At 49.1% G+C, this 26,693-nt stretch overlaps 1 protein-coding gene across 4 annotated transcripts in view; it reads right to left on the bottom strand.

Moving 5' to 3' along the window:
- The window catches only part of LOC120370582 (pro-neuregulin-2, membrane-bound isoform-like), an 84,165-nt gene extending 61,064 nt beyond the window's left edge, over positions 1-23,101 (bottom strand). The window contains exons 1-3 of one of the 4 annotated variants that reach the window (XM_039485548.1): positions 22,636-23,101; positions 21,216-21,860; positions 19,900-20,495 (exon numbers count right to left, since the gene is read on the bottom strand). In XM_039485548.1, the coding sequence (XP_039341482.1) occupies positions 20,455-20,495; positions 21,216-21,654 (480 nt within the window). In that variant the 5' untranslated portion in view covers positions 21,655-21,860; positions 22,636-23,101 and the 3' untranslated portion in view covers positions 19,900-20,454. Of the gene's footprint in view, positions 1-19,899; positions 20,496-21,215; positions 21,864-22,635 lie in introns of those variants that run through there. The other 3 variants (XM_039485546.1, XM_039485545.1, XM_039485549.1) reach the window with 3 other exon arrangements.
- Positions 23,102-26,693: the final 3,592 nt, after the last annotated feature.

Raw genomic sequence — 26,693 nt, forward strand, 5'->3', positions numbered from 1 at the left:
TTTAAAAGACTGGACAAAGCAGGGATTTGAGGCACAGAGAGGCTAACAGGGCTTGCTTCAGATCTCACATAGGAAGTCAGTTACAGAGCTTGGCATAGGCATCCTGGCACCCAGGCATCCTGCCATAGCCAGTAGGCAACATAACCTCACACATCTAGACTTAAAACTGCAAGGCCAACCTCTGATTTATATCAGGAAGTCAATGGAGTTAGACTGGTCTAAAACCTGTGAGAAGAGCCCACAGTGAAGCAGACAAGCAAACAGCACCAGCTCTGGGATATGTGGCATCAGCTGGATTTGTGCAGCAGAAGACACATACTACCCTGTGGAGTTGGCATGGTCCTGGCTGAGAGACATCCAAGGGAGAACTGCTTATACATGAACTGCTGGTCATTTGCCAGATACCACTGTTCTCTCTCAGGCAGTAATAAGCCAATCCCCCGGCATGTTTTTAGAGGGCACTGTGGGTGCTATCTGGGCTGAGACATAAAACCATGCTCCTGACCATATGTGGTCACTTAAGAGCCCATGGGACATTTTGCAAGACTAGGGCTGATAACCCCAAGACCTGGCCTTAATTCTAATGATACGTTGCCACCCTAAATCCTCTTTTGATTAAATTAGTCTTCATTTCTTGACCCTGAATTGTCATTATGCAGATTGCTGGCTCCACCCTAGAGGTGGCCTCAATTTCAAGGTGAGCAAAGCAACCTCTGCGTGTGCAGTCTGCAAAGTGAGCTGAGGCTTTCAGAAGGGCCGTCCTGGATCCAGTTACTTCCTATGCTCAACATTTGCTAGCCAGGAAATGCAGCTTGTTTATCATCCCCAACCTGCATGACTGTTGCCTGCTTCACAAAAGCCTTCTCCTCCACAGGCAGCCCCCTGACCTGGGCCTGGATGAATTACTGTGTAACCCATTGGTGGGTGGGTATTACAAGTCCCCCTGTGTGTGGCTCTGCAGAGGCTAGGCATCTCTTACAGTCTCAGCTAAAGAGAGTTATCTTAAACTGTAACTGCTCGGGTTTTATCTCTAGAGGTCGCGAGTTCGAGCCTCGATGTGATAGCAGCCCTCACAATTGCATAGTTAATGCGACATTCTCCTTGTTACGCTCCAGTTTCCACTCCTTGCTAGACAGTGCTGGCAATCGTTTCCCTGCGCCTCATCCCCCTAGAACACTGCATGGCTGGGAGGGTAAAAGCAGAAACTCAGTCAGGCTGGATCCACACCGTGGTAGCGACAAGTGAAAGCTCATCACTGGCTGATCATGTGGAGGGAGCGGGAGGCTCTCAGTCCAATGCTGGGGAAAGCCCAGGCAGGGTCAAGGAACATGGCCTGTCCCCAGTAATGAGGTTTTAGGGGTGGGGGCCCTGGAGCACCTGCCTTTTCCTGGGACAGCTCCCATCCAATTGCTCCCATCCAATTGCTCCCATCCAGCCCAGAGCTGCTCCTGACTCTGGGTTCTGCAGGTGAAAGGTGTCTGGCTGGCAGCCCCAGAAAAGGCCACAAAATGGGTATGGCCGGGAGACAGGCTGTGTAAGATCCTCCTGTTCTGCCTCCACCCTGCGTGCCTCGACCCCAACCCAGGTGGGGAAACCACTGCTAGTCCCGACTCCATGGCTCATTCAGCCCTCAGGTGAAGCCACTGACAAGGGAGCTTTTATGCCACTGACACATGCCCACAGCATTACAGTTCTGGGTCTAGACCATGGTTCTTACAGCCAGAGCAATGCAGAGGGGACGGGCTGCAGCAGAACGCAGGAGGGGCTGTGGCTGAGTCAGCCAGAATCCCTGCACACCTGGAGTGGCAGGTCTGCTACCCTCGCATGGAGCATGCACTGCACCCAGCGCACACGGCAGTGGAAGGGCCATGCCCCCTCATGTTCTTAATCTTGCAGGTACCTAGCACCCCTTCAGAGCAGTGCCTGTACCCCTCAAGAGGCCTGTGGTTCGCCCCTGCACACATGGGGTTACCTCTTTGCCTTTTCTCCCCTTACGCTCTACAGAGGGTCAGGTGTGACCTGGCCTATCACATGACCCAACTGAACAAGCTCAGCAGAGATCCCTGGTTTGTGATGTGAAAGGCACATCCCTGGGATACAGGGAAGATGCGCTGAGAGCTGCGTGTAAACAGGTTCCACGCAGTGTGGTCAAGGAGCCTTTCCGGCTGCCCACTCAGGGTTGCAGTAATGACACAGGACAGGAAGCCAGGTCCCTTCAAGGAACAGCTCACTTGTCTCCCTTCCTGCTCCTGAAACTGTTCCCAGCACAGCCTGGCCACAGCACAGAAACTTACACCTCATCCTTTCTGTCCCAGACGGTGAGTCAATTCCCGGCCACAGCTCAGCACACTGCTACTGCCGCTGCTCAAGGGAGAAACTGCATGACAATTGACCAAGGGTTGTGAGGGATTCTCTATCACAGGCAATTTTGTAAATCAAGACTGGATTTTTTTTTAAAGATCTGTTCTAGTTCAAAAGGAATTACCGTATCTGAGGCCACTTCTCCAGCCTGTGTTGTACAGGAAGTCAGGCTAGATGATCACGATGGTCCCTTCTGGCCTTGGAATCTGTGGAGCTATGAATTTTTCCCTGCCAAGGCCTGAGTTCAGGTTCTGCATTTGCCCTGCAACATGCAGCTATCACCTGGGAGAGGGCAGAAGGCTGAACTCAAACTGCTCAGTGCTTGTGATGGCACCGAGAGCTGCAAAAGAAACAGCACCCAGAACTCAGGCCTTGACCGGGAGAAGAACAGAGGCCAGGATTGTCACACATCACCTGTTTCAGCCAGACACAGATAAGGACAGCTGTGATTTCTGAGGCAGAGCGTCTCCACTTACTGGATTTTTTAAAACCTTGCTGAGGCACTGCCTGCATTCCTCTCATCTGCCACAAGAGGGAGCTAAAGTTTAAAATGGCAAGGCCTGGTGAATGGATTCTGAGCACCCCTGTAGCACCTTCCACCCACCCATCACACAGCATTTACAGGCATTCACGCATCAGGCCTCATGGCCCTGTCAGAGCAGCATGATCATCCCCATGACGGAGGCACAGAGCAGGTACGTGGCTCGCCCAAGGGGTCACCCAGCACCCAAATGGCAGAGCTGGGAGTGGAATACTGATTTCATGCAACCAGGATGTGTTTCCTTCCTGCATACGAGAGGAGAGGAGGGGAGAGACGCTGACAGTCAGTGAAGGGTCACAATCGTGAAACCACAGATTGCTACATCAAAGGAAACGGGGGACCTGGTTCTCCCCTTACACCTGTTTTATCCCAGTGTAATTCCCCTGACATCACGGGCATTATTTCTGAGTTATGCCAGTATGAGGCAACTTGGACCCACTGTGCTTGTGAAAGGACAGACTGAAATTGACCATGATCTAGGACTGGATGGCTCAGAGATTAGCAGCCTGAGCAGAGAGATGGGCATGGAGAGTGAATTCTCCCCTCATCTCTTCAGAGGGGATCTCAGCAGGCAAAGCTGTACAAAAAGGCCTTTTTGGATCTGTGTGAGTTTCAATTAGATTTGTGGAGACTTTTGGTCTGTAGAATTGTATGTATGATCCTGTTTGCAAGTTTCAGAATCATTCAAACCCAGCACGGCAAAGGCAAGGCTCCAGATGAAAAGGGGAAGTTTCATTAAGCCCTGTACATTCTGCAGGCATTCATCAGGGTGAGGGTCTGTTCTGCCCTAGAGACCTACCAAGGCTTCTACTGTCACAAGAGTCTCTCCAAAAGCAACCAGTAGCTATAAAACTGCCTTGAAAAATCTCTCTCTCTCCAGGATGCAATGCAGTAATATGATGTGCACTCAGTGTTATGAGTGCCCTCTAGTGGCAAGTCCTGATTATATGACTTAGCACAACAAACGTATATTGGATTTCAGGAAACTGTGTGTCTGGTGGATTGTCAGCAACAATCTTAATACAGCAGAAGTTCCCACGTGTACCTCATAACACACACACACACACACACACACAAAGTGTCACTTGAAAAATGTGGCTAAACTTTCAAGGGGCCCAAACATGTTTCACACCTAAGTCATCTAGTTTAAATTCCACCTTTAAGCCTGAAACGTACTGAGTTTTCATTGCTGTGGGCTGCACTGACGCTGAGCACTGTTCACCTAGCTCTGCTTCCCAGCATGGGGGCAAGATCAGCTGGCCAGTGGCTGTAGGATGAGCAGGGGAGCTGGCATTGACCCTGCCCACACTGTACCAGTCCTGGGGTCAAGCAAAGTGCTTCCTTCCCCTCAGACAATGGGCAGGTGACTTAGCAGCTCTATGCCTTAGTGTTCCCATCTGTAAAAACATGGGGATAGTAATGATGACACCCCTCAAAGGGTGACATGAGCTTTAACTGATTCATACTGGTAAAGTGCTTTGAGATCCCAGAGAAATGGAAGGTTTTAATTATTAGTATTGTTAACGCAAATAACTGATACTGGCATGTAATAAAATAACTGGTGCTTTTCATCCATCGATCCCAAAACCTTTTATGCAGCATTATTATCCCCATTTCACAGATGGGGAAACTGAGGCACAGAGCTGCTAAGTGACTTATCCATGGTCAGTAGCAGAGCTAGAAACCAAACCCAGATCTCCTGTCTCTGAATCTTGCGGACCAATCCAAAGCCAGCATCAATCCATGGGGAACAAAAAATCTATGCAACTTACACATGCTGTGTATGTAACATGTTTTATATATGGATCTCAGATGACCTAATACAAAAGTGGCCATTTTTCCATGTCACGGACCATCTACATATTTAACATATATAAAATATGACACACGCCTCATGCATGAGACGCAGGAGCCCTTTCCAAATGGAAAATCTCTCCAACTCCTCAGAGACTCTCCATATCTCCTGATTCCTCACTAAACCCATATCCCCTCTCCTGCCTGCCGCCATTCAGGACACACGCAGAACTATTTAGTCAATAAGGCCCAGATCCTCAAAGGAAAGGGCCTAAATACCTGTGAGACTCGAGCCCTAGACTCCTTGCAGCAGGGTCCTTGTTTTCCTCTGGGTCAGGGAGCATTCTGCCAGCACATAACAAATAACTCAGAATAATGCATCCCTGTTGTACACATCAGATCCGGGTGTCCCTCCTAGGGGCCTATCTCCTGCCTCAGCTCTCAGAGCTGAGACACCAGCGACACCCCTTGATCCTACACCCAAGTGTCACCGGCAGCTCAAAGACAACGAATGGCCCCAAATGACTAGCTAACAGGTATGAGGGTGTGCCACATGCACTAATGCACACGTAAGAAAAGAGGCGACGGGGTGGAGATGGGATCACCTCCCCCTCCCGCCCCCACAGATTTCTGCCAGGGTGGGAGTCTGGCTGAGTGACATGCCTGGGAAAGGCAACAGCACCTAGCACTCCCTCTGAGCCCCACTAGGAGGCGCCCAGAGCAGGGAAGATAGACCAGGCTGGCAGCACAGCTCCGCCAGAGGGTGCGCAGGGAAGCCCATCGAGTGCCGTGCCGTCCCTTCCTCACCTGCACCCACAGTCCTGCTCAGCAGTAAGTGTCTGGAGCTGTCTCCAGCCCGCACCGTGCCCTCAGCGGAGAGGCCATGGCAGAAGTAGGAGGAGTGGGGGCAAGGAGGTGCCAGCTTGGAGCGGATGTGGGAGGTGCGGAAGGAGTGGGAAAGGGACATTCCTCCCCACCCCAAATCTTTAAATTGTGCCCCGCTGCTATCAAGAGCTACATGTCACCTCTGTGGAAGAGGAAGCCAATCCACTGGAGGCGGCTCTGCATCCACTTACAGCAGAGGAAACGAGGAGTGACTCCACTATAGATCAGTGGTGTTGCAGCTGCCTAAAACTGGGGCGAGACTGGAGTTGGGCCTGGGGTGTGCCGAGCTCAGAGCAGCGCATGCCCGCCCAGAACTGAGGGCCTCTTGCAGCTTAGAGCTGAGGACAGGGCCTTCAGCATGTGGCTCATTTAGGGCCTTTACAATGTCCTGAGTTCCAGGGGAGATTTTCACTTTTTGGCTCTCGCTGCCATGCAGACAGCCTGGAATGGTGAATGCAGCATGTTGACCAGGCTGATGGCTATGCAGGCTTCCCCCGCCAATGCACATGCTTTTATCTGCCCTCTCAGTGAGCCACCAGCTACAGAAATCCTCTGGCCTCCACAGCTCTACCATGTTGCTTAGGGTTTGTTTTCACTGCAGAGCTAATTCGGGGGATCAGCACCTGGGTTAGCCTAGCCTGCTGTGAGTTGCCATGCTGCAGAGCCCTGCCCGAGTGACCTGCTGCCCTCCCCCATGGGGATCGCTAGGACTTCTGGGGGCACATCCCATGGTTCTTTGTGCTGCAGCCAGCTGGGCCGATCTCTGATTCCTTCCCGATTAATTGTGGGAGAATTTGTCCGTCTTTCTAGGCACACAGGGGGAATTGTGGGAAGCCATTGAAGGACAATTAGCCCTCGAGTGAGCTAGCCTTCGTCCTCACTGCAGTGTGGGGGGTTACTAGCCTGAGGAAAGCAGCACCTGGGCTTTAGCCTATACCTGCAGCAGGGCCAGCTAGCTTGGGTTGAAAGCACCACTAAACTCATGTAACAGGTTTGTGCATGTGGACGGGAGTGGGGCTAGGGGCGACAGCCCAGGCTAACTCTGCAGTGAAGACAAGCCCTTATTGGCTAGGAACATAAAATCTCATCCTCTGAAGATGACATTTTCCTTGTCTTAAAGCAGGCCACAACCCTGTCTCTTTCATCTCGGTGAATTCCATATTGAGGAATCAGCACAGACAGGCATCAGGATTTCAGATCAGTCATCCTCAGCAGAACACCTCCTAGAGAAGCGATGCCGGGAGAAATTCATATTACCTGGGTTTTAACTACTACAAGTAAATGGAGAGCTCAAAAGATCAACAAGCTCTTGAGGTTATTGCTGCCCAGACCTCAAAATATTTGAGCAGAATGTATTATTATTATTAAGCATTAAGTATATTACTGTAGCACTCGCAGATGCTGGTCGGGATCGATGCCCTGTTATGCTAGGTGTTGTACAACCTTGTTAAGGTGGAGAAAATTCTCCTCTCCATCCAGTAGAGGAAGAATCAGTCTGGTTAACAGATTGCACAGTCAATCTGTGAAACTCCTTGCTAGAGGATGCTGTGAAGGCCAAGACTATAACAGGCTTCAAATACATTCATGGAGTATAGGTCCATCAACAGCTATTAGCCAGGATGGTCAGGGAAGGTGTCCCTAGCCCCTGTTTGCCAGGAGCTGGGAATGGGCGACAGGAGATGGATCACTTGATGATTTTCTGTTCTATTCATTCCCTCTGGGGCACCTGGCATTGGTCACTGTCGGAACACAGGATACTGGGCTAGATGGACCTTTGGTCTGACCCAGTGTGGCCATTCTTATGTTCTTATGTAAAACTTGGAAGCCATGCAGCAGCAGTGTGATGAAACAGGCCATGACGCCAAATCCTGATCCCGCCGAAATCAATGGCAAAACTCCCACTGAGGGACTAAGGTTTGGCCATTGCTTACTTACCAAAGGCCTGTGTGTGACGTGCCTCTCACTTCAAAGAATTCACGCGGGACACATCCTGCAAAATAGGCTGGCACCCCTGCCTGAATCACAAGACAATACATTGCAATCACATTGGAACATGTATTGGTCAGGTACATTGCAAGGCTCAGCTCCATTTAGCTCGGTGGTTATACACACCCTGGTTAGCCGATGTTGATAGTGGAGTCTATGCAACTATGCAGGCGATGTCCAGGCAAGTCCCAAACAGTGCTTAGGTACATGACACTGTTCCCACTAATTTAATGCTGTTTTGGGCAGCTCCTCCGTTTGCTGCTGCTGGCCCTTCTTGAGGGTTAGAGATTTTCCAACTAGCATGCGGGATAGTCAGTTATGGAAACATTGTTTGCATCTTCTGTTAGGCGCAAACACAGCTGTGCTGGTTCCCAGTTAGCAGGGTGATCAGCACACTTGCAAGGAAGGAAGTCACTAGGCGCTCCCTGCATTCTTGGGGGCTAGGGGAAGGGAATTTGGGAATTAACAAAAGGAACTTCCGTCTCATCCTAGTTGCTGCCCGGGCTAGTAGCTGAGCAGGTATTTCTGCCAGGAAGGTCTATGAACTGCTCCCACTGCCAGCTCCTCTGAAACCCAGCATGCTTGTGACAGACAGAAACGGAGTCCAGCTGCCCACATTGTGCACAGAAACATCCCCAAACGCTCTTTGCTCCGAAACGGCCACACTCAGCTCCTCTCTTTCTCTAACTCCCTCCTCGCACTGCCCAGTTCGGAACACATCCCCGACTGAACCCCTCTCCTGGCCCCCAAGTGACTGTAACCCCTGACTAACATGGCACAGGAGTGGGGGTCATTTGAAGGGGGGGTGCTAAAAATAAGTCACTGTATTTAGACTTGCTTGTACAATATACAGCAGCTTTCATCCCAGGACCTCAAGGCCCTTTCGAAACATTCATTAGTTAACCTCCAAACACCCACAGAGTATTATTCTCTCCATTGTACAGCTGGTTGATCTGAGGCCCAGAATATTTAAGTGATTTCCTAGATCACACAGCTCGTTAGAGGAAGCCAGCCCTGCCTCACCACGTATATTTACCAACGTGGGTGTTTTGTGGTCACTGCCATAGACAGGGAAACGCTTGCACTCCACCTGCTAAGCATTCAACTTACGTTTTCTCTAATTCTGCTCTCACATACTGGACAAAGGCATCCAGGTCCGGCGACACATGGATCAGAGAATAAACTTCCCTCTTCTGCATAGCAGGATGCTCTTGTGAGCACGAGCCCACCGCAGCGCTTTTATTTCACACACATCATTTCTTACCTGGTATGTTTCACAGAGATGTTCTTTTGGGATGACTTGAGCATGGCAGTTCTCCAGATTGGCCTATAGCTGGCAGAAATGCCTCTCCCAGCCTCCCAAAATTCTGGTCCCAGCTACATCATGAAAAGTAAAGAGCTCTTACGGGTGCGCTTCACCGCCTGTATGTTTTGGGGCTGAAAAGCTAGGAGGCTAATCAGAGCTCACCCTGCACCTCAGCCCCAGCACCAGCCTCCCAGTTAACTACGCAAAAACCTACACCGATCACGGATTTTCTGTATAAGACAGGAGTAGACAAAGGGTAAAGCTTGTTCCAGATCTGGGCTCTGTGAGCGCATGCCCGTAAGTGAGGACATTGCTAGTCCACCAGGACTCCAGAGGAAGAGGTGGCTGATGCCCCAGCCCTCTAAAACCAGGTTAGCCCATAGAGCAAATGGCCTGTTACAGCCAGAGTTGTTCAAACTCAGCCAAATGAAAGGGGAGTAAGGTGTACTGCAGCCAAAGCCTTAGGAATGAAAAAAGAAGGACCCCTTGTAGCTAGAGTATGGATACCCGGAGTATAGCTCCTCCTCTCTCATGGCTTCCCAGGGAGACTACACTACCAAAAGATCCTATGTCTATCCCCCTTCCAATGGGCCACCATCCCCTTTGCCCCCAGGTCTGGGTCCCACTGCAGGTTTCTGCAATGATGGGGGCGGACACTGTTGGTCCCTCCCCAGCTAATGGAGAAGGATTTAACAAGACACTAAGCAGGGTCTGAAGACCCTCTTGCACCTGATAGGCTAGAAGCTGCTCCTGGGACTCATGGCTTGGGGCCGTGGAGGAAGATGCATGGTAGTTCTCCTTCCAGTTGTGCATGTCAGCCTGGATTTACACCTGCAGTCCTGCCAAAAAGGTGCTAGCTACATTGGATGGCACAGTTTTGTTGGCAGCTTAGGGTGTAGCTGAGCTGGTGAGGGGTGAACAAAGATTGTGCTCTCCCCTGCTGTCCACGCGATGCCCCTCGGACGGGAGATGGGGCGGAACATTGAGTGGGCAGCTGAGGTGCAAAGGGGCAAACCCAGGGCCCCTGGGGAGGAGAGAGGAGCTGAGAACAGGCGGGGCCAAAGGGAGAGAAAAGGGAGATTGGAAGAGTGTAAGGATCAGCGTGTCAACAAAGAGGAGCAAAGAGGGACCTAGCCACAAGATCACAATAATAATGCCCTACAGATCTTTCAGCAATGTCTATAAAAGGTCCTTTCACAGCCCTGTGGGCACATGCCAATAGCCTCCTATTCCATTCAAGTTATGTGTGACAGTCACAGGGCCAATGAATGTGTACATGAAACGTTTTAATCTGTCCACATTGGCGCAGCTCCGCGTAAAGCTGAGACCGTGTGCATTTCCAGCCAGACATAATGGGCCTGATTCTGATCTCGTGACAGCTGTGCACCAGTGACTTCATTGGGCTTGCTCCTGATTTGCATCCCCCCAGCTGCCCAAAAGGGTTAAGGAGGACAAAATGCCCTTGGATAATCCAGAGGCTAAATTTCAATCCAATGCTAGCCACGGGGACTGCTGCACTGACTGTGACACGACCCAGTAAACAAAAATAATTCCAGCCCGTGGTGTCATACCAAGCTATTGCCACAACTAGAGAGCAGACAGAATGCAAGAGGGTTCCCAATGCCATTGTATCATTATTAAACCATTATCTCAGCCGATTAGCAGCAGCTGATCATAATCAATGCAAATATCTGCCTCTTGCCCGCAAATTGGCAGAAGCTGCCTCACTCTCCTATTAAGTACAGTGTGTCCTTCCACAAATTCTGCAAATGCCTTTTAATCGTCCTCAGTGCTTCACTCCAGACATGGGACACAGCCCTAGCTTATCACCGTCTTCTTTTTTTCCCCCCAATCACTTCCATAGTCTGTTGGCTTTAAGACCTAGATCCTGAGGCTGCAATCAGCTCCTCTGCAGGCATCCATCTGCGCCGATGCAGATCTGACTGCAGAATCCAAGCCTTCACTTGTGCCAAGCACCTGCACAAATACACCACACTGGGCTTTTCACCAGAGTTCCTCATGCCCAGCTCCCAACCCATCTGACTTCTCCCAAACGGAGCAGTAATGTCAGAAACCTTGGAAGAGCCAAACTGACTGCAAGAAAGAAATCACCAACGTGGTTTAGCCTAACTTACCTTGAGAAACTCTGAGGGACTGAGTTGTTGGTCAAATAAAAGCTGTTACCTCACCCACCTTGTCTCTCTAATACCCTAGGACCAACAGGGCTGCACCACCACTGCATACACTCACTAGGGGACAGAGAATATTAGGTCAACGTTTGGCACACTGTACCTCCTCTGCAAATCACGTGAAGAAGGGACAGAACCAACAGCCAAGGAAAACACCAATGCACAAGGGAAAACTACGTTAACTGGGTGACTCCTGCATCTCAAGATCTAACGTTCACTCCACCTGCCTAAAGCAAACAGTATTTAGAGGCAAAGGGTCAGATTTACAGCAGTGTAAATCCAGAGTTATTCAACTCAGTTCAGTGGAGTTACGTTGACATTACACCATGGAAGGAGAGCAGAGTCGAAGGGCATCTCTGCCCTGCCCTGCAGTTCAGACTACGGGGGTGTGGACTGCAGCATGCCCCAAAGTGCTGCACTGTATCTCCCCCACGTTGACACTGGGGGTGCAAACATGGAGGCCCCCGGTTCGCAATACTGTCCTCTTCAGACAGGACTACATTCAGGCGAACTAGGGCCCTTTAAGCTCACGCCTGCAGCGTCCACATGGGGGAGTTACAGCACAGCACTTTAGTGCACTCTGCTAGCCACATACCTGCAGACTGAGCTGCAGGGCAGTGTAGACAGCCCCAGCTGACTAGCTGTAGTTCTCATCATTAGGGTTTTAATACTTGCCGCGGCCTTGACAACTTGCTGTGTTGGTTGGTTTCCCTATATTCAGCCTGACCACTAAGGCTGGGTTTTTCTAAGTAGTCTAAGGGACTTAGGTGTCCAAGCCCTACAGAATTTCAATGGCATCTGGGTGCCCAGCTCCCCTAGGCTCCTTCGAAAACTGGGTTTCATCCATGATTTCCCACATGGGTAGTGGTCTCTTCTCCTTGGCCGCTGAGCTGGGGAATAATTTACTAGGCGGTGTGTGCTTTCCACCTCACAGAATTTTTTTATTCATACAACTCAGAAAAAAAACAACTGCTTTAAAACCTTGACCACATGACCAACCTCAGACAGAGATAAGTCAAATATATTCCATGCTAAACAACAACAGTGGTTTGCATTTCTATAGCATCTAACATCTGGGGATCCCAAAGCACTTTGCAAACAATTAATTAGGCCTCACAAGAATGACAATGCCCATTTTACAGATAGGTAAACTGAGGCACAGAGCAGTTCAGTGGGGTAGTCAGCAGGACCAAACCCCAGGTCTTCTGATTCCCAAGCCCCTAGACCACACCCCCTCCCTGAAATAGAAAATATTACATGCTGGCACTTTCCTTCCTGCTGGCAAGTTTCTGTTAAATACTAGATGGTTATTCTGTCAAAGAAAAAACAGAAAGTCTTCTCCTGAACTATCTTAGAAACTCTTAAAATGCAGGAAATTGAAACAGAAATTGACAGTGTTCCAGGGAATGAACTCTGCCTCTGTCCTTTTTATTTGTTTTTATCTACATTAGCACAGGCTCTCCACTGGGCTCAAGGCAAAATGAGGGTATTTATAAAGAAGGAATTGGGGATCATGAGGGATGGGCCCTGGATCACATACAACCCAGCTCCAAACATTATGTACACTTGTGTGCACACACATTCACACACTTCTCTTTGGCAGGCAAGGGCCAACTTTGGGACAAGAAACTCTTTTCAGCTAAATATCATCTGTTGTCCCCATTTTCCACCCATGGTCTATCCCCCACCCGTGCTTTGAGTCCTGTTACAACAGCTATCAAAACTGGTGAGTTTGCCTTGCCATTGCTACATGGATTTAGAGGTGACCTTTTTGGATATGAGCGCCTGCTGGGGATAAACCCATCGGAGTTTTGTTTGGGATTCTGCTTCAGTGACTTGACATAGATCCTCAGGCCAAAAGAGACCACCAGACCATCTCATCTGATCTCCTGTATCTCACAGGCCACCAACACCCCCCATCACCCACACACTAAACCCAACAACCAAAATTAGACTGGAGCATTACAGCCTACAGGAGACGGAACAATTATGTGCCACAGGCCGTGAATAGAAGGAACCGAGGTGTGAATATTACCCCTATGTGCCTCAGCCAACAGAGCACAAATCAGCCTACTTGTGTCCCACATAGATCTACCCACCTCTGCATCTTTTGTGTACTATCCTGCCTCTCTCTGTCTGTAATGGATCTCATGTCATCGCCATATTCCATGAGATGAGAATGCACCGGTGAATTCCCCCAAAGGAATTGTCTACCCTGAGGAAGCTGCAGATGGAGGGTGCTGCAGCGCTGGAACCAGGGCAGGCCTCAAGAGGAGATCTCTGCTCATCTCCATCAGGAGGCAATGGATGTTCAGAGTAAGATCCAGAGAGGATGGTCACCATCTCGTATGCAGGTGCCGCTAGGAGTGATTGGACTGGAGGGCTACACAGGGCAGCTGGTTCTAAAATGAGTGCGACTCTGCTCTCTTGCTCTGAAGACACCAGAGTCCCAGTTATAGAGCGGTGCCTTGCACTGAGGGTTCCCCAGCAGCTGAGTTCTCCTATTAAAAGTCGGGTGGACCAGCAGATGGACCTGACACCAGTCAGAGGAAATGAACTCTCACCTGCTTTCTACAGGCTAATCAATGATGGAGACAAGTGGACTGTTGGCATTAGTGTAACAACAACATGCAGGACATGGTGCAAAGAACAGGGTCATGTGATTTGGACTGGGGAACTGGTGACGATGGTTGCCACAATTTAGTTCAAGCATCATGTACCTTGTGCATTAAGGTGAAGGCAGGAGGCCCTTGACTAACATCCCCCAATGCATGGCCATGCTTGTGTCAAGAATTAATGCTGCACTCACATGGTGATCAAGAAACTGGTGCGCTTCGTGGCTGGCTGACACCTTGGTGTCCAGATCCCACGTTCTCTGACAGTGCACATGGAGATGTTCCTTAGGACTCTCCTCACCTGTGGTGTTAGCAAAGGGGTGTCCCCTGCGGACCTGCCAGGCACACTGCCATCATTGGGCTCTGTTCTGAAGGAATCTCTTACCATTCTAAGACTGACTGCTAGAGCCACCGGCTGCACCGACTTTGCACTGAGTCTGTGCCTCACTGCTTGCCCCAACGTGTGTTTTAACCGTGCTCAGCTTAATTTCATCCAGTATGTGCATGGGCAGCACTGCAGAGAAACATCATTAGCAAAGTAATTGCTTGTTAGGAGACAGTTATCTGACCATGTCTGTGATATTTAACCATTGGGATTTCTAACAGCTGCATGCAATGGAACGTGGCAATGTCTGTGTGTCAGGGGGCTGTGAGTGACAGTGGGGGTTCCATGAAACAGGGATCATTTCTGGATGCCTTGTGAAGCACAGGCAGAAAAGGTAAAGAAGGGGAAGACGTCCTTAGCCTTGCAGCTTTATTAGATGTCTAACTAGAGACAATTGCCAAGATCTTCCCAGGAGGCAGGCAAATTTTCAGCACCCTAGCACCTCTCAGCTTTGAAAATTCCACTGGTTACAAGAGCAGCCAACAACAAGCTCTCTGCTTTCCTACTGCATGTTCTACAAGCCCTTTTGAAAATCCCACTATAGATTTGCTTGCAATCCTTGATGTCAGTCAAATTTTACATCCACTTGTGCTGTTCATTTTCACTGTATGACACATACACAAAGCACTGTATAATTTACCCTAAGGGATTTCCTGGGGCTTAGGTACTTGCTGGAAGGACCGCTGTGTCATTTATTAAATGGACTGACTCTTAAAAAGATAGAGAATTTCACCAGTGTGATCAGTGATTGCCAAATCTGGCAAGGTCCGGTATTATTATGACTGCTATTTAGTGGCCTAAGTAAAATGGATTGGTGGATCCTAGTTCATTCCCAAGATATTCCCTCATCACAAAACAATCTTCCAACAGACATTAACAGAGGCATTGTCTCCTTTGCATTAGATTACTATTTTGCATTCTACTTAGACCTACCCATGAAGAACACTTGTATATTTCAGCTGCTGCAGAGTATGGCTACCCATTTACATAGTGGTGCTTCTCTGATGGAGATGGCTGTACCTGTGCACTGGCTTCTGATTTGGTTCCAAATGCAATTGAAGGCGTTAGTTGTGATTTATAAAGCCTTTTATGGTTCGGATCTTGTGTATGTGAGAACCTGCTCCCCACAGTATTTTACCCCAGTAGTTGTGATAATTGGGGGGTGCTGGAGCTAAAAATCTGCAGCTGTTTTTGTCACAGGACAGGTGGCCAGAGTTCTGAGTGGAAGGCCCTTAGCGCTGGAACTCATTTATTATTTGGACTGTGGTAGTGCCTAGGTACTCCAGTCTCTGTTGACCTCGAGGGCATACCGCAAGGACTGTATATTTACCCAGGCTTTTCTGAACTAAGAGGAATCAGTAGAGTGACAGGTCTTCATTTTATAGACTTGGTTTGTTTTAATAATAGCTCAACCTCTATGTTTTTCATTTATTTCTAAAATACGTGCACCTGCCGGCTGGGATGGGCACAGTTCTATGCCCCCAACAGAAAGCAATAAAATAAATACTTGGCCCCCTTTTTGGCAGGCTCAGCTGAGAACCCAAGGACAGAATCGGTCACAAAGTCTGAACTACCTTCCATGTCAGGGCAGAGGCAAAATTCTGTACCTGAGCAAAACTGTGAGTTGGCACCTTGTGTGAATGTGCCATCTTTACCAGAAAGAAAAGCTTTCTGCAGCAAAATGACCATTTTCCATTTGCAAAAGCTCAAGGCAAGAAGGAGACAGCTTTCGCTTTCCTGCGAACCCGAGAAAGTGTGATTTTTCTGAAGGTGGTGCGAAATAGTTTCAGACAGCTCTAATTAGCAGGGCAGTGAGCAGGGGAAGCTGACACTGCTGCTGCCTGTGTTGTACCTGTTCTGGGGATAAAGAGAGACTGTCAAGCCAGCACCTTTCCCCAGCATTATATTCAGTTCACTGTTTATTTGAAATGTGTTGAATGAATTACCCAAAGAAAAAGGAACGAGCATTTTCTGCAGATTGTGCACAAGCTGCTAGTATTGTGCTTTAAATGCTGTTTTGGATGGGACCACAGATATTCAGTTCTCAGGAGGGCACATTTGCCATTGTGTGCTCAAAACTTTGAGCACCCATCCCTGATTAACCCCAGCAGATGTGGCAAAGCCAACGCCAAGTTCAGCAAGTTGAGAAATGTACCTCCCAGCAAAAGTGATGTGATATTTAGGGCCCCATCCTGCAATCCTTGTGCATTCAAAACTGCCCTGCGGTCAGCAAGAATTCTGAATGTCTACCGCATGCAAGATCAGACACTCTGTCTGTACGGAGCATCAACTGTAGTAATAAAGCCCAAGCCTGGACATACTTTCTATGGAGCATAGTTCTTACTGCTGTGAATAGCCCTATTTAATTGTAGTAGCAACCACTATGCCCTGTACTGGACTTCCATAGTACTTCCTATTGAGGGTCTCAAAGAGATGTACAAATCTGCTCTGGGAGTCAGATCGATGCTAAAATTCCTGTGGGGGAAACTGAGGCACAAAGGGCTCAATTGGTTTTCTCAAGGTCACAGAATTAGTCTTTAATAGAACCCAGGTCTTCAGACTCCATATCTTATGCTTTAACAACAAAGCCATCCTTCCCCTCACTAAACTAGATATTTTAAAATATATATTAAGCTTGCAGAGCGGTACTTATTTAGTCGTTTAAAGTGTGAAACAACTGAAGATGCTGAATGCTCTTTAAAGGCCTGATCTCGCTTCCAGTAAAGTCAGTGGCACGATTTCCCATCGTCTTCAACAGAATCATGAGTAGGCCAAAGCCGGGATTCCACTGGTCACGGGAAATGTCTGAGGGAAAGCGAAGGTTACCTCGTGGACATATTCCTTCCTCCTTAGTCCACCCACAAGAGGTCACCCCAAAACAAGCAGCAAATGGATGCCAAAAGAAAATCCATGTAAGGATACATACTAAAGAAAATAAATATATAACAATATAGGAAGCAATAACACAGCTAGAATATTGGTTGTCAAAGAGGCTTTTTAAATGGCCTTTTAGGCAGATTGATATCCCAACCCACGCTATCCCATGACACACATAATACTACCATGTTGTTGAAAGCATCCCACCTTTCATCCAAGGAACTCCCAGTGTTCCCAAACATTCATTAATCCCCCCAACTCCACTGAGAGAAGGTGACGACTATTCTATGCGTCTTACAGATAGGTAAACTGAGGCAAAGAGCTCTTCCCTGGCCTTTCCCCAAGTCAGTCAGGGGTAGAGCTGAGAACAGAACCCAGGAGTCCCAACTCCCAAAGCCTTGGTCTAACTATGGGGACACTTCCTCCAACATCAGGACACACCTAAGGGAGATGCAGGTTAGGCTCATGACGGATGCACATTTTATGGAGATACTTTTGAAAATTAAAACCCTAGGTACTCGATCCCTATCACCTGTATTGTGTATCGTCCTACCCTTTTGCACCATACGGACATTATTCTAATAGGTCCTCTTCATCTCCTCATCCAACCTGTCACTCATTGATATCCTGCCCCTCAGCCTTCTGGCTGGGCACTAGATGGCTCTCCTTTCAACACTGTTCCTTTGCAGAACACCAATGCGAGGCACAGCTTTTCAGCACGTCGGCCCACGGACTCAAACCTGCAATCTGACCCTGCAAGATGTCGAGCACCCTTAGCTCCCACTGAAATCAGTGGGAGCAGAGGGCACGCTGTCCCTCTCAAGAAGTGCTGTGCTGCTTCCAGAATCAAGATCTTAATCTCTAAAGCAGAGCAGAGCACAAACCATTAGACACCAGGCTCACTCCTGAGATTGGCCACAGAGGGGAAGCAAGCAGCCTTTTGAGGTCCCAGTCTTTGTAGAAATGATGTTGGAGCAGAGCTATTAAGTCCATCTCCTTGCCACTGCAGGAGGGTTCCCTAGTCTCTGCTCTATAGTGCTCCGCACAGTCTACTTTTCAACATCCCAAACAATGGTGTACCCGCCACTTCCCTTAGAGACCACTCCATGATCTAACAGGGGACCCTCAATCCCATGCTAATTCTGGAGCTCACGGACCACCTCCATCTCCCTCTTTCGCAGCAGGAAACAACTCACCACGCAGCCCAGTTTTCTTCTCTGGCACAAGGCAAGCAGGGAGAAGACAAATCATGGCCTGATTGCCCAATACATGCACCTCCAGCAGCTGGGGGCATCACAAATCAAAAGATCAGTCCTACCTGGCATGTCACCTTCAACATTAACCTCCCAGCATTGTATTGGCACACAGGAGAGCAGAAGTCAATGGGTCATCAAAATGTTAGTGAAATGAAGAAGCAGCAAAGAATCCTGTGGCACCTTATAGACTAAGAGACATTTTGCAGCATGAGCTTTTGTGGGTGAATACCCACTTCTTCGGATGCAAGACTTGCATCCGAAGAAGTGGGTATTCACCCACGAAAGCTCATGCTGCAAAACGTCTGTTAGTCTATAAGGTGCCACAGGATTCTTTGCTGCTTCTACAGAACCAGACTAACACGGCTACCCCTCTGATAGTGAAATGAAGTTGCTCTTCAATTCTGTTACTTAACATAACCACCTTTCTGACAGTTACTACATCCCAGCTTCTTTATTTTGCAACCTGCCATAGAGCTCTGATGAAACAACAGCACTGACAACCTGCAGATTCTTTTAGCCAAGAGGCCTTCTTCAGACTGTTGAAAATACAGAAATAAATGCATTAGGGCCGAGAAAGTGACGTGGTCAGAATGGCAGCTCTTACCTGGCTAGCAACAGCAGCCTACGCACTTTCCTTTAACCCTCTGAGCCAGATCCAGGAAGGAGCAGAGCACTCTCGGCTCTCAACAAAATCACTTGCGGTTGCTTAGAACCTTGCAGGATTGTTCCTTTTCTTGATGGACTAAAGCGTGCAACCTACTTGATGATGTGGTACCATCTGACTCCAGATGACAAGACCATGAAATTTACCATGGTATGTACTTTTTTATTTTGTAACAGTTATTTCTCTAAATGTTATATGTTCATGTTGGTCCATATACATACATAAATTAACCACAGGTCTCCTGATATTTATGTTCTTAGCCCATTCTTCTCAACAGTAATGTATATGTGAGGTTCCATCTCTCTCGCCCAGCAATCGCAATTGTAAACTTCTTTTTGTGATAATAGCTAAAGAGCAGACAGAGCCTGTTTTAACAGTCTAGGATCAATCCTCTTGAATGGCAAAGGATTTGCCCCAGAAAACCCTACTTAAAAAAAACTATTAAATGTTCATTGTAGAGCTAAGTATAACTAGCATGTCACACAGCCTATAATGGGAAAAAGGTCTATTAACCTGATGAGCGAGTACCTATACAGGGAATCTGAATTATCTTGAGATATGCATTGCGTATATTTATAATCCACTGACCAAATTGGAACCTGTCCTAAGGAGAAATTTGTTGTTCATTTTCCACTGCACCACAGGGTTCTCACCACTTCCTGGGCCATGGGGTGGTGTCTGCGAATTAAAGCCAAACTAAGGGCCAAACTCACATCCCAAACCTAGTCAAAATCATTCAGTGCAAACAAAAAAAAAATCAAAGATCATCAAAACATGAAATTTTAAAACCATATACCAGCCTTTCCAGATGGCAATAATGAAATTCCAGGGCAAGAAGCAGTAATAAATAAACCAACACTTTCCTGTTGAACTAATTTGACATCTCTATTTGAAAATAACATGATAACGTCTAAGATATAGAGTATTTATACAGTACAGAACAAACACCATTTGTTACTTTAAGAAAAACTAAATATGGTGGAAGAAAACACTTCAGAAAATTAGAACACATTTTGACAAATGCCAAACTTTTCCATAGTTATTGCACATCCCTGCTAGCCAGTCTATTCCAAAACCCGTACACATGTCAACAAAATATCTGTCTCTGCATTTGTAAACACGTTATCTGCTATAGGAAAGCAGTGCATTGGATGCAATTTAGTGGCTACAGAGTTAATGGGGCCAGAAATTCATGCTATTACAAGGTCTTTCATTCAGTAGACTGGCTGCAGTTATCAAAGGAAAACAAGAACAAAAAGAAACATTAAATATGAAAAATATAAGAGACTGACAACAAATACTTTAGTGAGCTATAATGCGACTGAAGCACAAACAAAAAGAACAGCGAAATCCAATTTCAAAATAGACTCTGAATTCAATCGCAAATTGTAACAAATCAGTTCGTGTTTATTTGACTTTCTGACACCAAGGAGCTGCACCGTTCCACCAGAACCCTGGATGCTATCTCCCTAATCACCTGCATGCTTGTACTGCAACCAGCCTAGAGGTGACGGATGCAGACTATAGGGATTGCCATTGAGGTGTTAGACAACTGACAACGTCCAGCAGGAGTAAGTTACCAGGATAGGTCATCGTCACGACTGAAAGAAATTCTGTTCCGGGCAGCATTCGCACTCTTCAAGGAAATCGAAAATCAAAGACAAAAATGGGGTTCACCTCACAAGGGCTGGCAAGCGTTCCCCCAAGAAACAGAAAGCAGAACAACCCACAGGAACAAAAACGATCCACATATAGAAAAACAGCCACCGAGAAAGTCAGCCTGCAACCCCCGAGTTACATTTCTGTGGCTGTTGACATGGGGCAGCGAGGAAGGCGTTGTTTACATGAGTTGCGTGCCTGCCTTACACTAGCAGAAGCAGCGTTCAACATGCAGATCAGGAGTTTTTAAAACAGAACAAGTCATATTCAGCAAATCAAATTCAATGCCCCCTCCCCCGCCCCTGCTCCCCTCGAGTCTCCCCTCCCCAAATCAAGCCTGCTAGCATTTCCCAGTCACTAAGGGGAGAGACACACAGTCTCCAGGTTCAGGTACCTATTCCTGACCCAGAACCCCACAGACACAACAAACAGACGACAAACCCTAAACTTCCTGTTTTTTACATGTAACCCCAGGGCGATGCTGGGATGGCAGGTCTCCAGCAGTACATGCCAGCCACCAAACGCAGTTCACAAACGGTTTGGTGGTGCGCTAGGCAGAGGGAGTCTGCTGGCTGTCCATACCCATCTGCCTGGCCCCCAGCACACACCCCACATACCCCACAGACTAACCACCCCAATCCCCGTAACAGCAGCTCCTTGACCCTAGAGGAGAGGAAGGCAGCCCCAGGCAACTCACCGCAGTCTGCGCACAGGATCCTGCCCACATCCTTCTTGAGGTTCTTGCCGCTGGTGTCCAGGGGGGCGAAGGATGTCCTGAAGACCAGGGGCTGCTCGGTGGGCTCCAGGAAGAAGATGTAGCGGTGGTTCCTCTTCACTTTGAAGCAGGGCGCCGGGGAGCCCGCACTGCCCACGCTGATCAGTTGCTCGCGCTGCAGCCCCCCGCTGTTGCGGGGCCACAGGTCCAAGACTTTCACCAGGACCCCCCCAGCGGAGGCAGGTGGCTCGCGGGTGCCATTGCCGCTGCCGGGCGGGGGGGGCAGCGCCTGCACCTTGCCCTCCACCACCACGGCCGCGGTGTACGCCTGGTCCTGCACCGATTTGAGGCTGGGGGAGTAGCAGGCGAGAGACACCCCGAAGAGCAGCATGGAGAAGCCGGGGGTCGGATCGCGCCTCATGCCGTCGGCTGCGGCGGCTGCTGCGGCGGCTGCTGTCCGGGCTGCAGGGCTGCGGCTGCTCGGGAGGCGCAGCGGGGCGGGCGCTGCTGCTGCTGGCGCACGGAGCCTCCTCCAGTTGCGGCGCTGAGCAGCAGACCTGCCGCATCTGGCCAGGCCATTTGGGGGGCTGCCGCTTCGCCGCCGCTTCGGGAGGGGAAACAGAGGCGCTGGAGGACCGGAAACAGCGTAATCTCAGCGCCCGCTGGCCGGCACCTCCCCGGGCGGCGCAGCAGCCTCCCCAGGCACTAGGGCGCGGAGCTGCGCGGCGCATGGACCGCGGGGGCCCTGCCCCCAAGCACCGGAGGAGGGAGGCGGGGAAGGCAGAGGGCTGCCCGCCCCCACCGGGCAGGGGACCCGAGTAAGCTCTGGGGTCCCCAGGCGATGCCCCGGCCCCAGCAGAGCGCACCCGGCTTGTGCTGACCCGCTGCGCCGGGGATCGCGGCTCCCCGGGGAGCCCCTTGGCGGGGCAGGATCTGGCCTCGCTGCCCCGCGCGGCCCCTGCCTGAGTCCTGCCTGGCCCCGCCAGTCCCAGCGGCTGGGCAGGTGAGTCCCAGTGGAGCAGGTGACTGCCCCGATCCCCGGGGATCTTGTCCCCAGCGCCCTTCCGAAGGGATCCCGGGGAACCCTGAGCGCGGCGCCCCGCGCAGGGGATCTCCGGGATTCCCTGTCCCCCGGGAGAGCCGGTGTCAGCGCTCCCCGGAACCTCCCCGCCCGGAGCCCGCTCCCTTGCGGGAGGGTGTCGGGGACTCCCCGCCCCCTCAGGGATGCAGCCCTCTGCAGGGCTGGGCGGGGACGCCCGGTGCAGGGGACCCCCTATGGCGGGTGGGGGCTGCAGGGAGAGCCGCGAGGCAACCCGCGGTCTCCAGAGCAGATGCTCAGCTCAGGGCTTCCCTTGGCGGCCCCTCCAGAAGGTGCCACATTGGTGCGCGCTCAGTCACCTACCTCTATGTCATGCCTCGAGCCCGAGCGTCCCCGGGAGCTGCCCCGCGAACCGCAGAGAGCCCAGGGCAGCGGGACTGCCGATGTCTCGCCCCTCCGCCTGCAGCAAGGACACGAGGAGCATGTGGCTGCAGCAGGCGGGGGTGGGTGGGGGGAAACCTACCAGTAAGTCACTGGGTTTACATTTCTGTTGCCAGAGGGCCTGGCTGACTCCCCAGCATTGCCCTGTTCTATTGGTGCGACTTGCAATTGCAAGAGGGGTGGGCTGGAAACGCGGGCAGAGCCGATCTCGCCTAGCGTGGGGAGGGTGGCCGGGAGGGGGGTCCCCAGGATGGGAGGAGGGAGGGAGAACTAGATAGCTGATTTCTGCAGCCCTTGGCATTCCGATCACATCCTCTCAAGACCTGCCCATCGCCACACTGCATTACAGCTCCGTCAAAACACGAGCATTTCCTTCGTCAACCCGACAATCCGCTAAGCCACATTCGGGGCAGGAGGAAGCGCCGTTTAACCGGTTGCAACGGAATATTATCTAATTCAGCTGCTTGCCAGGGGCACCAGCCCTGCAGATTTCACAACTCTAAGCTAGCAACGGGGTTGGGCCGCCCTGCCCTACACATCCACTTTCCTGTCTCAGGATTACTTTGGAGATGGAATTTTGTGTGTAACACTCCAGTCAAATGCAGGTTAAGAAAAAGAAACTACCTGGCAAAAGAAAAGAGAGCCGCTGAAGAGAAAATGGCTTCTTTCATGTGGTGACCCCTGCTGTCTCTTCTTAATAAACAAGCGAGATAATAACAAGACTTCCCCACTGCAGTGGGCTTTCAGGAGGAGGCCATTTAAACTCAGAAAAGTTGTTTATTTTTAAAGATGGTGCTCCCCTGTCTGTATGCCTTATAATCCCATAGGAAATCATTGCTGAAGGTGCCAGCCACAGCAGTTTAAGAACAATAGTTAACAGCAGAGGATTTTCAAAAAGGCAAATTCTGCCCCTGGAATCCCCAGCCAGTGTGTTCCCATTGTTGTGGTAATTGACGCAAGGGGGTGAGATAATCGCATACATTGTGATCCCTGCCTGCTTTGCTGCCATCTGTCATTGACTTCAGACCCAAATATGTGCATTGTTATTATTATGTCCGTAGTGTTCTTGGCAGCGATACAATACACAGATAAAGGGAGGGGCCCTGCCCCACCAACCTGACACTCTAAAAGAAAAGTCAGGCAAGAATTCACTGGGAGACTCCAAAGATGGTTATAGCCAATAATGATTTTTTTAAATAAATTGGGGTGATAGATAATGATGGTGTAATATGTACCTTTGGATCCCCGGGGCCCTCCATGTTTATGACTGTGAATCTGTATCTCCAAAAAAAAAAGTGGAATTATCCAGAATGAGTGGAATTAATAATGTTCAAATTCCTTGTATTCTACCATTTTGCCCATGCAGAGCCGAATTCAGTGTTATGCATGTACATTTCTCCTAGAAGTTACCACTGACTTTTGAGAGTGCATGAGTCCATTCAGATCTTCAGCCGATAGGAAGCCATCTATTTTATTTAAATGCATACTTCCACTGCCAAGGATACTTAAAGCATGTCCTCCGCTGGGTAATTCTTCAACGTCAAGCAATGTATTGTGTTATCAGGCACATTTATCATAGAGTCTCAGAAACATTTTTCATTGTTAGGACCTTTGTTCAACATATTTCGCTTTGGCTTTCTGTCTCCCCCCACCCCGCAGATTACCCTGCGTTGTTTCTAGGTCAAGAGAAACCTGCAGTAAGGCCCCCAGTTCAGCAAGATACTTAAGCACTTGCTTAATTTTAAGCAGGACTAGTCTCCTTAAAAGCAAGTTAAGCAGGTACTTAAATACCTTGCTGAATCAGAGCCTAAGACTCACTTCCAAAAGGCAACCCGTTGATGTTTTTTTCCATTTCTAATTGTTCATGGTGAATTAAGGCTGGAATTAAACCATCCTTAGCCATACTTAAGGCCAATACAGTTGTTTCATTCTGTCTTTGTTCAGCACCTAACACAACTGGTTCCTAGTCCGTGAGTGGGGTCCTAGTTGCTACTACAAGACAAGTAACAAAAAATAATTCTAATAAAATGTTCAACGGTACCATTAGTTAGGCACCTTATTCCCTTGGGCGTCTTTGACAATCCCAGCCTTTGCGCTAGTAGATGCCACCCCTGGAGACTGAAGCCCTCTCTTTACTCATAGAACAGATACCATGTGGGCAGTGGTGATGAAAGCAGCCCTTCTCAAGTGCCCTGCAGGACCATGGCTAACGGTGATGGGTGTTCATGCTCCATGCCCATTCCAATCTTTAGCTTCTCTGCACTGAGACTGCCAATAAAGGTGCCAGTGAACGCCAGCTATGTTGGTGGTTCATGCAGTGTGGACATCTGTCCACTAAGCACTCCCCTAAGACTTACCAGCTTGTCTCACATAGGTCAACAAGCAGCAATAACTCTCAGTTGCTACTAACTTGGACTGGATTTGATCTGGTGACCTAGCCCAGTGGCTCTTGATTTTTTTCCATAGCAGGACCACCCTGGGACTCCCCTCCCATCTAGGTGGTGGTCATCCCTCCAAGCTAGCAATATAGGCAAGGCACGATTGTCTTGACCCTCTGGCACTTGTTTGTGAGCTTCCTGAGGTCCTGTTTCCTATGCTGAGAACCTGTGACCATTGTCAGTCCTCTGAGCAATGCAGTCCACCCCCACCCCCACCCCCAGTCCTCCACCTTAGGCAACCACTTTAAAGACTCTCTAAAGTTTGTAATACATCTGAGTCCAACATTTAGTTCAAGACCATTTCTCCTAGACCAATGATTTTTGCTGTGTGCTTGCTCAAGGTGGGTTTCATTATATCCTATGGTTAAAATCTTAGTCTAAGAATAACTAGCATGATTTGCTGATGCTTTTAGCAGGCACCAAAATAGTATTTAAAAAAAATTGCAAACCAAACAGCAGACACAAGATGATTGGCTAAAAGAGCAACACAGCTGCTTAGTGGAAGGAAAAGTACAATAATAAAAGCCTGGAAAACACAGTTGTGGTATCTGGTACCTGTCCAATTCCCAGAACGCTCAGTACAGTCTCTGCAACTACAGGGATTTATGGGTGAAATTCCTATGGAGAGGGAAGGAAAGTCATATACTGATAGACGAAACCACTGAGAAATATAGGGAGGAGGGGAAATACTTTCCCTGGCAAGGAAGCTGCCAACTGTTTGGAGTCAGGGAACAGGTAGTTTACAGGGAGTGGGGAAATTGCCCTGGCTTCCCTCTTCTTTACCTATAAATCTCTACGCAAATAACTCTTTCCCAAACATTTCTTTCAGATGGTGATGCAGGCCCAGATCCTCAAAAGTATTTAGGTGCCTAACTCTCACTGGAATCAATGGGAGTTAGGTGCCTAAATACCTTTGAGGATCTGGGCCATAGATTTCCCCTGCAGGAGAAATGGGTAGGGCTGCCCCTCTCCTAGCTGTCCAGAGAAGTGGCTTGAGTGGACTAAAATTCAGGTTTCTAATTCCTCCACTCTCTAGTGCTGCAGTAGGAGCAGCTCAGATCTTCAACCGTTTCTTCTGAAGGTGTCCCTTAACTGAGACTTTTAAAAGTGACCTCTTTGCTCTTCAGGGGCATCAAAAACCCAAGTAGGGGATTGCCCACATGTCCTTTTATCAATATTCCTCTCCCCACCCTCCTTATTGTTTTATAGATGGCTGCTCTCCACCCCAGAGATGGTTGCATTTCCATGGGACCATTCTAGTTTGAGAAGTGCTTTAGGGTAAAAAAAAACAAAAAAAAAGTGCTGGATAAATGTGAATTCATTATTTGTGGCTGCTGGGCTATATTTTATATTGAAAATGGGTTAGATGGGACATTAAGCCTAGACAGTGAGACAATCTCAACTCAGACATTAATGAGATGGAACCTATAAGGGATAATATTTTTCCTTTGTTTACTGGGTAATTTGTCCTCCTTTCCCTAACTATTCTGACATGCTCCATAATTCACTGTTTCCAAGTCTATCATAGCTTTATGTGGCTTT

This window comes from Mauremys reevesii, linkage group 8 (assembly GCF_016161935.1).
Source record: "Mauremys reevesii isolate NIE-2019 linkage group 8, ASM1616193v1, whole genome shotgun sequence".
Lineage (NCBI taxonomy): Eukaryota > Metazoa > Chordata > Testudines > Geoemydidae > Mauremys > Mauremys reevesii.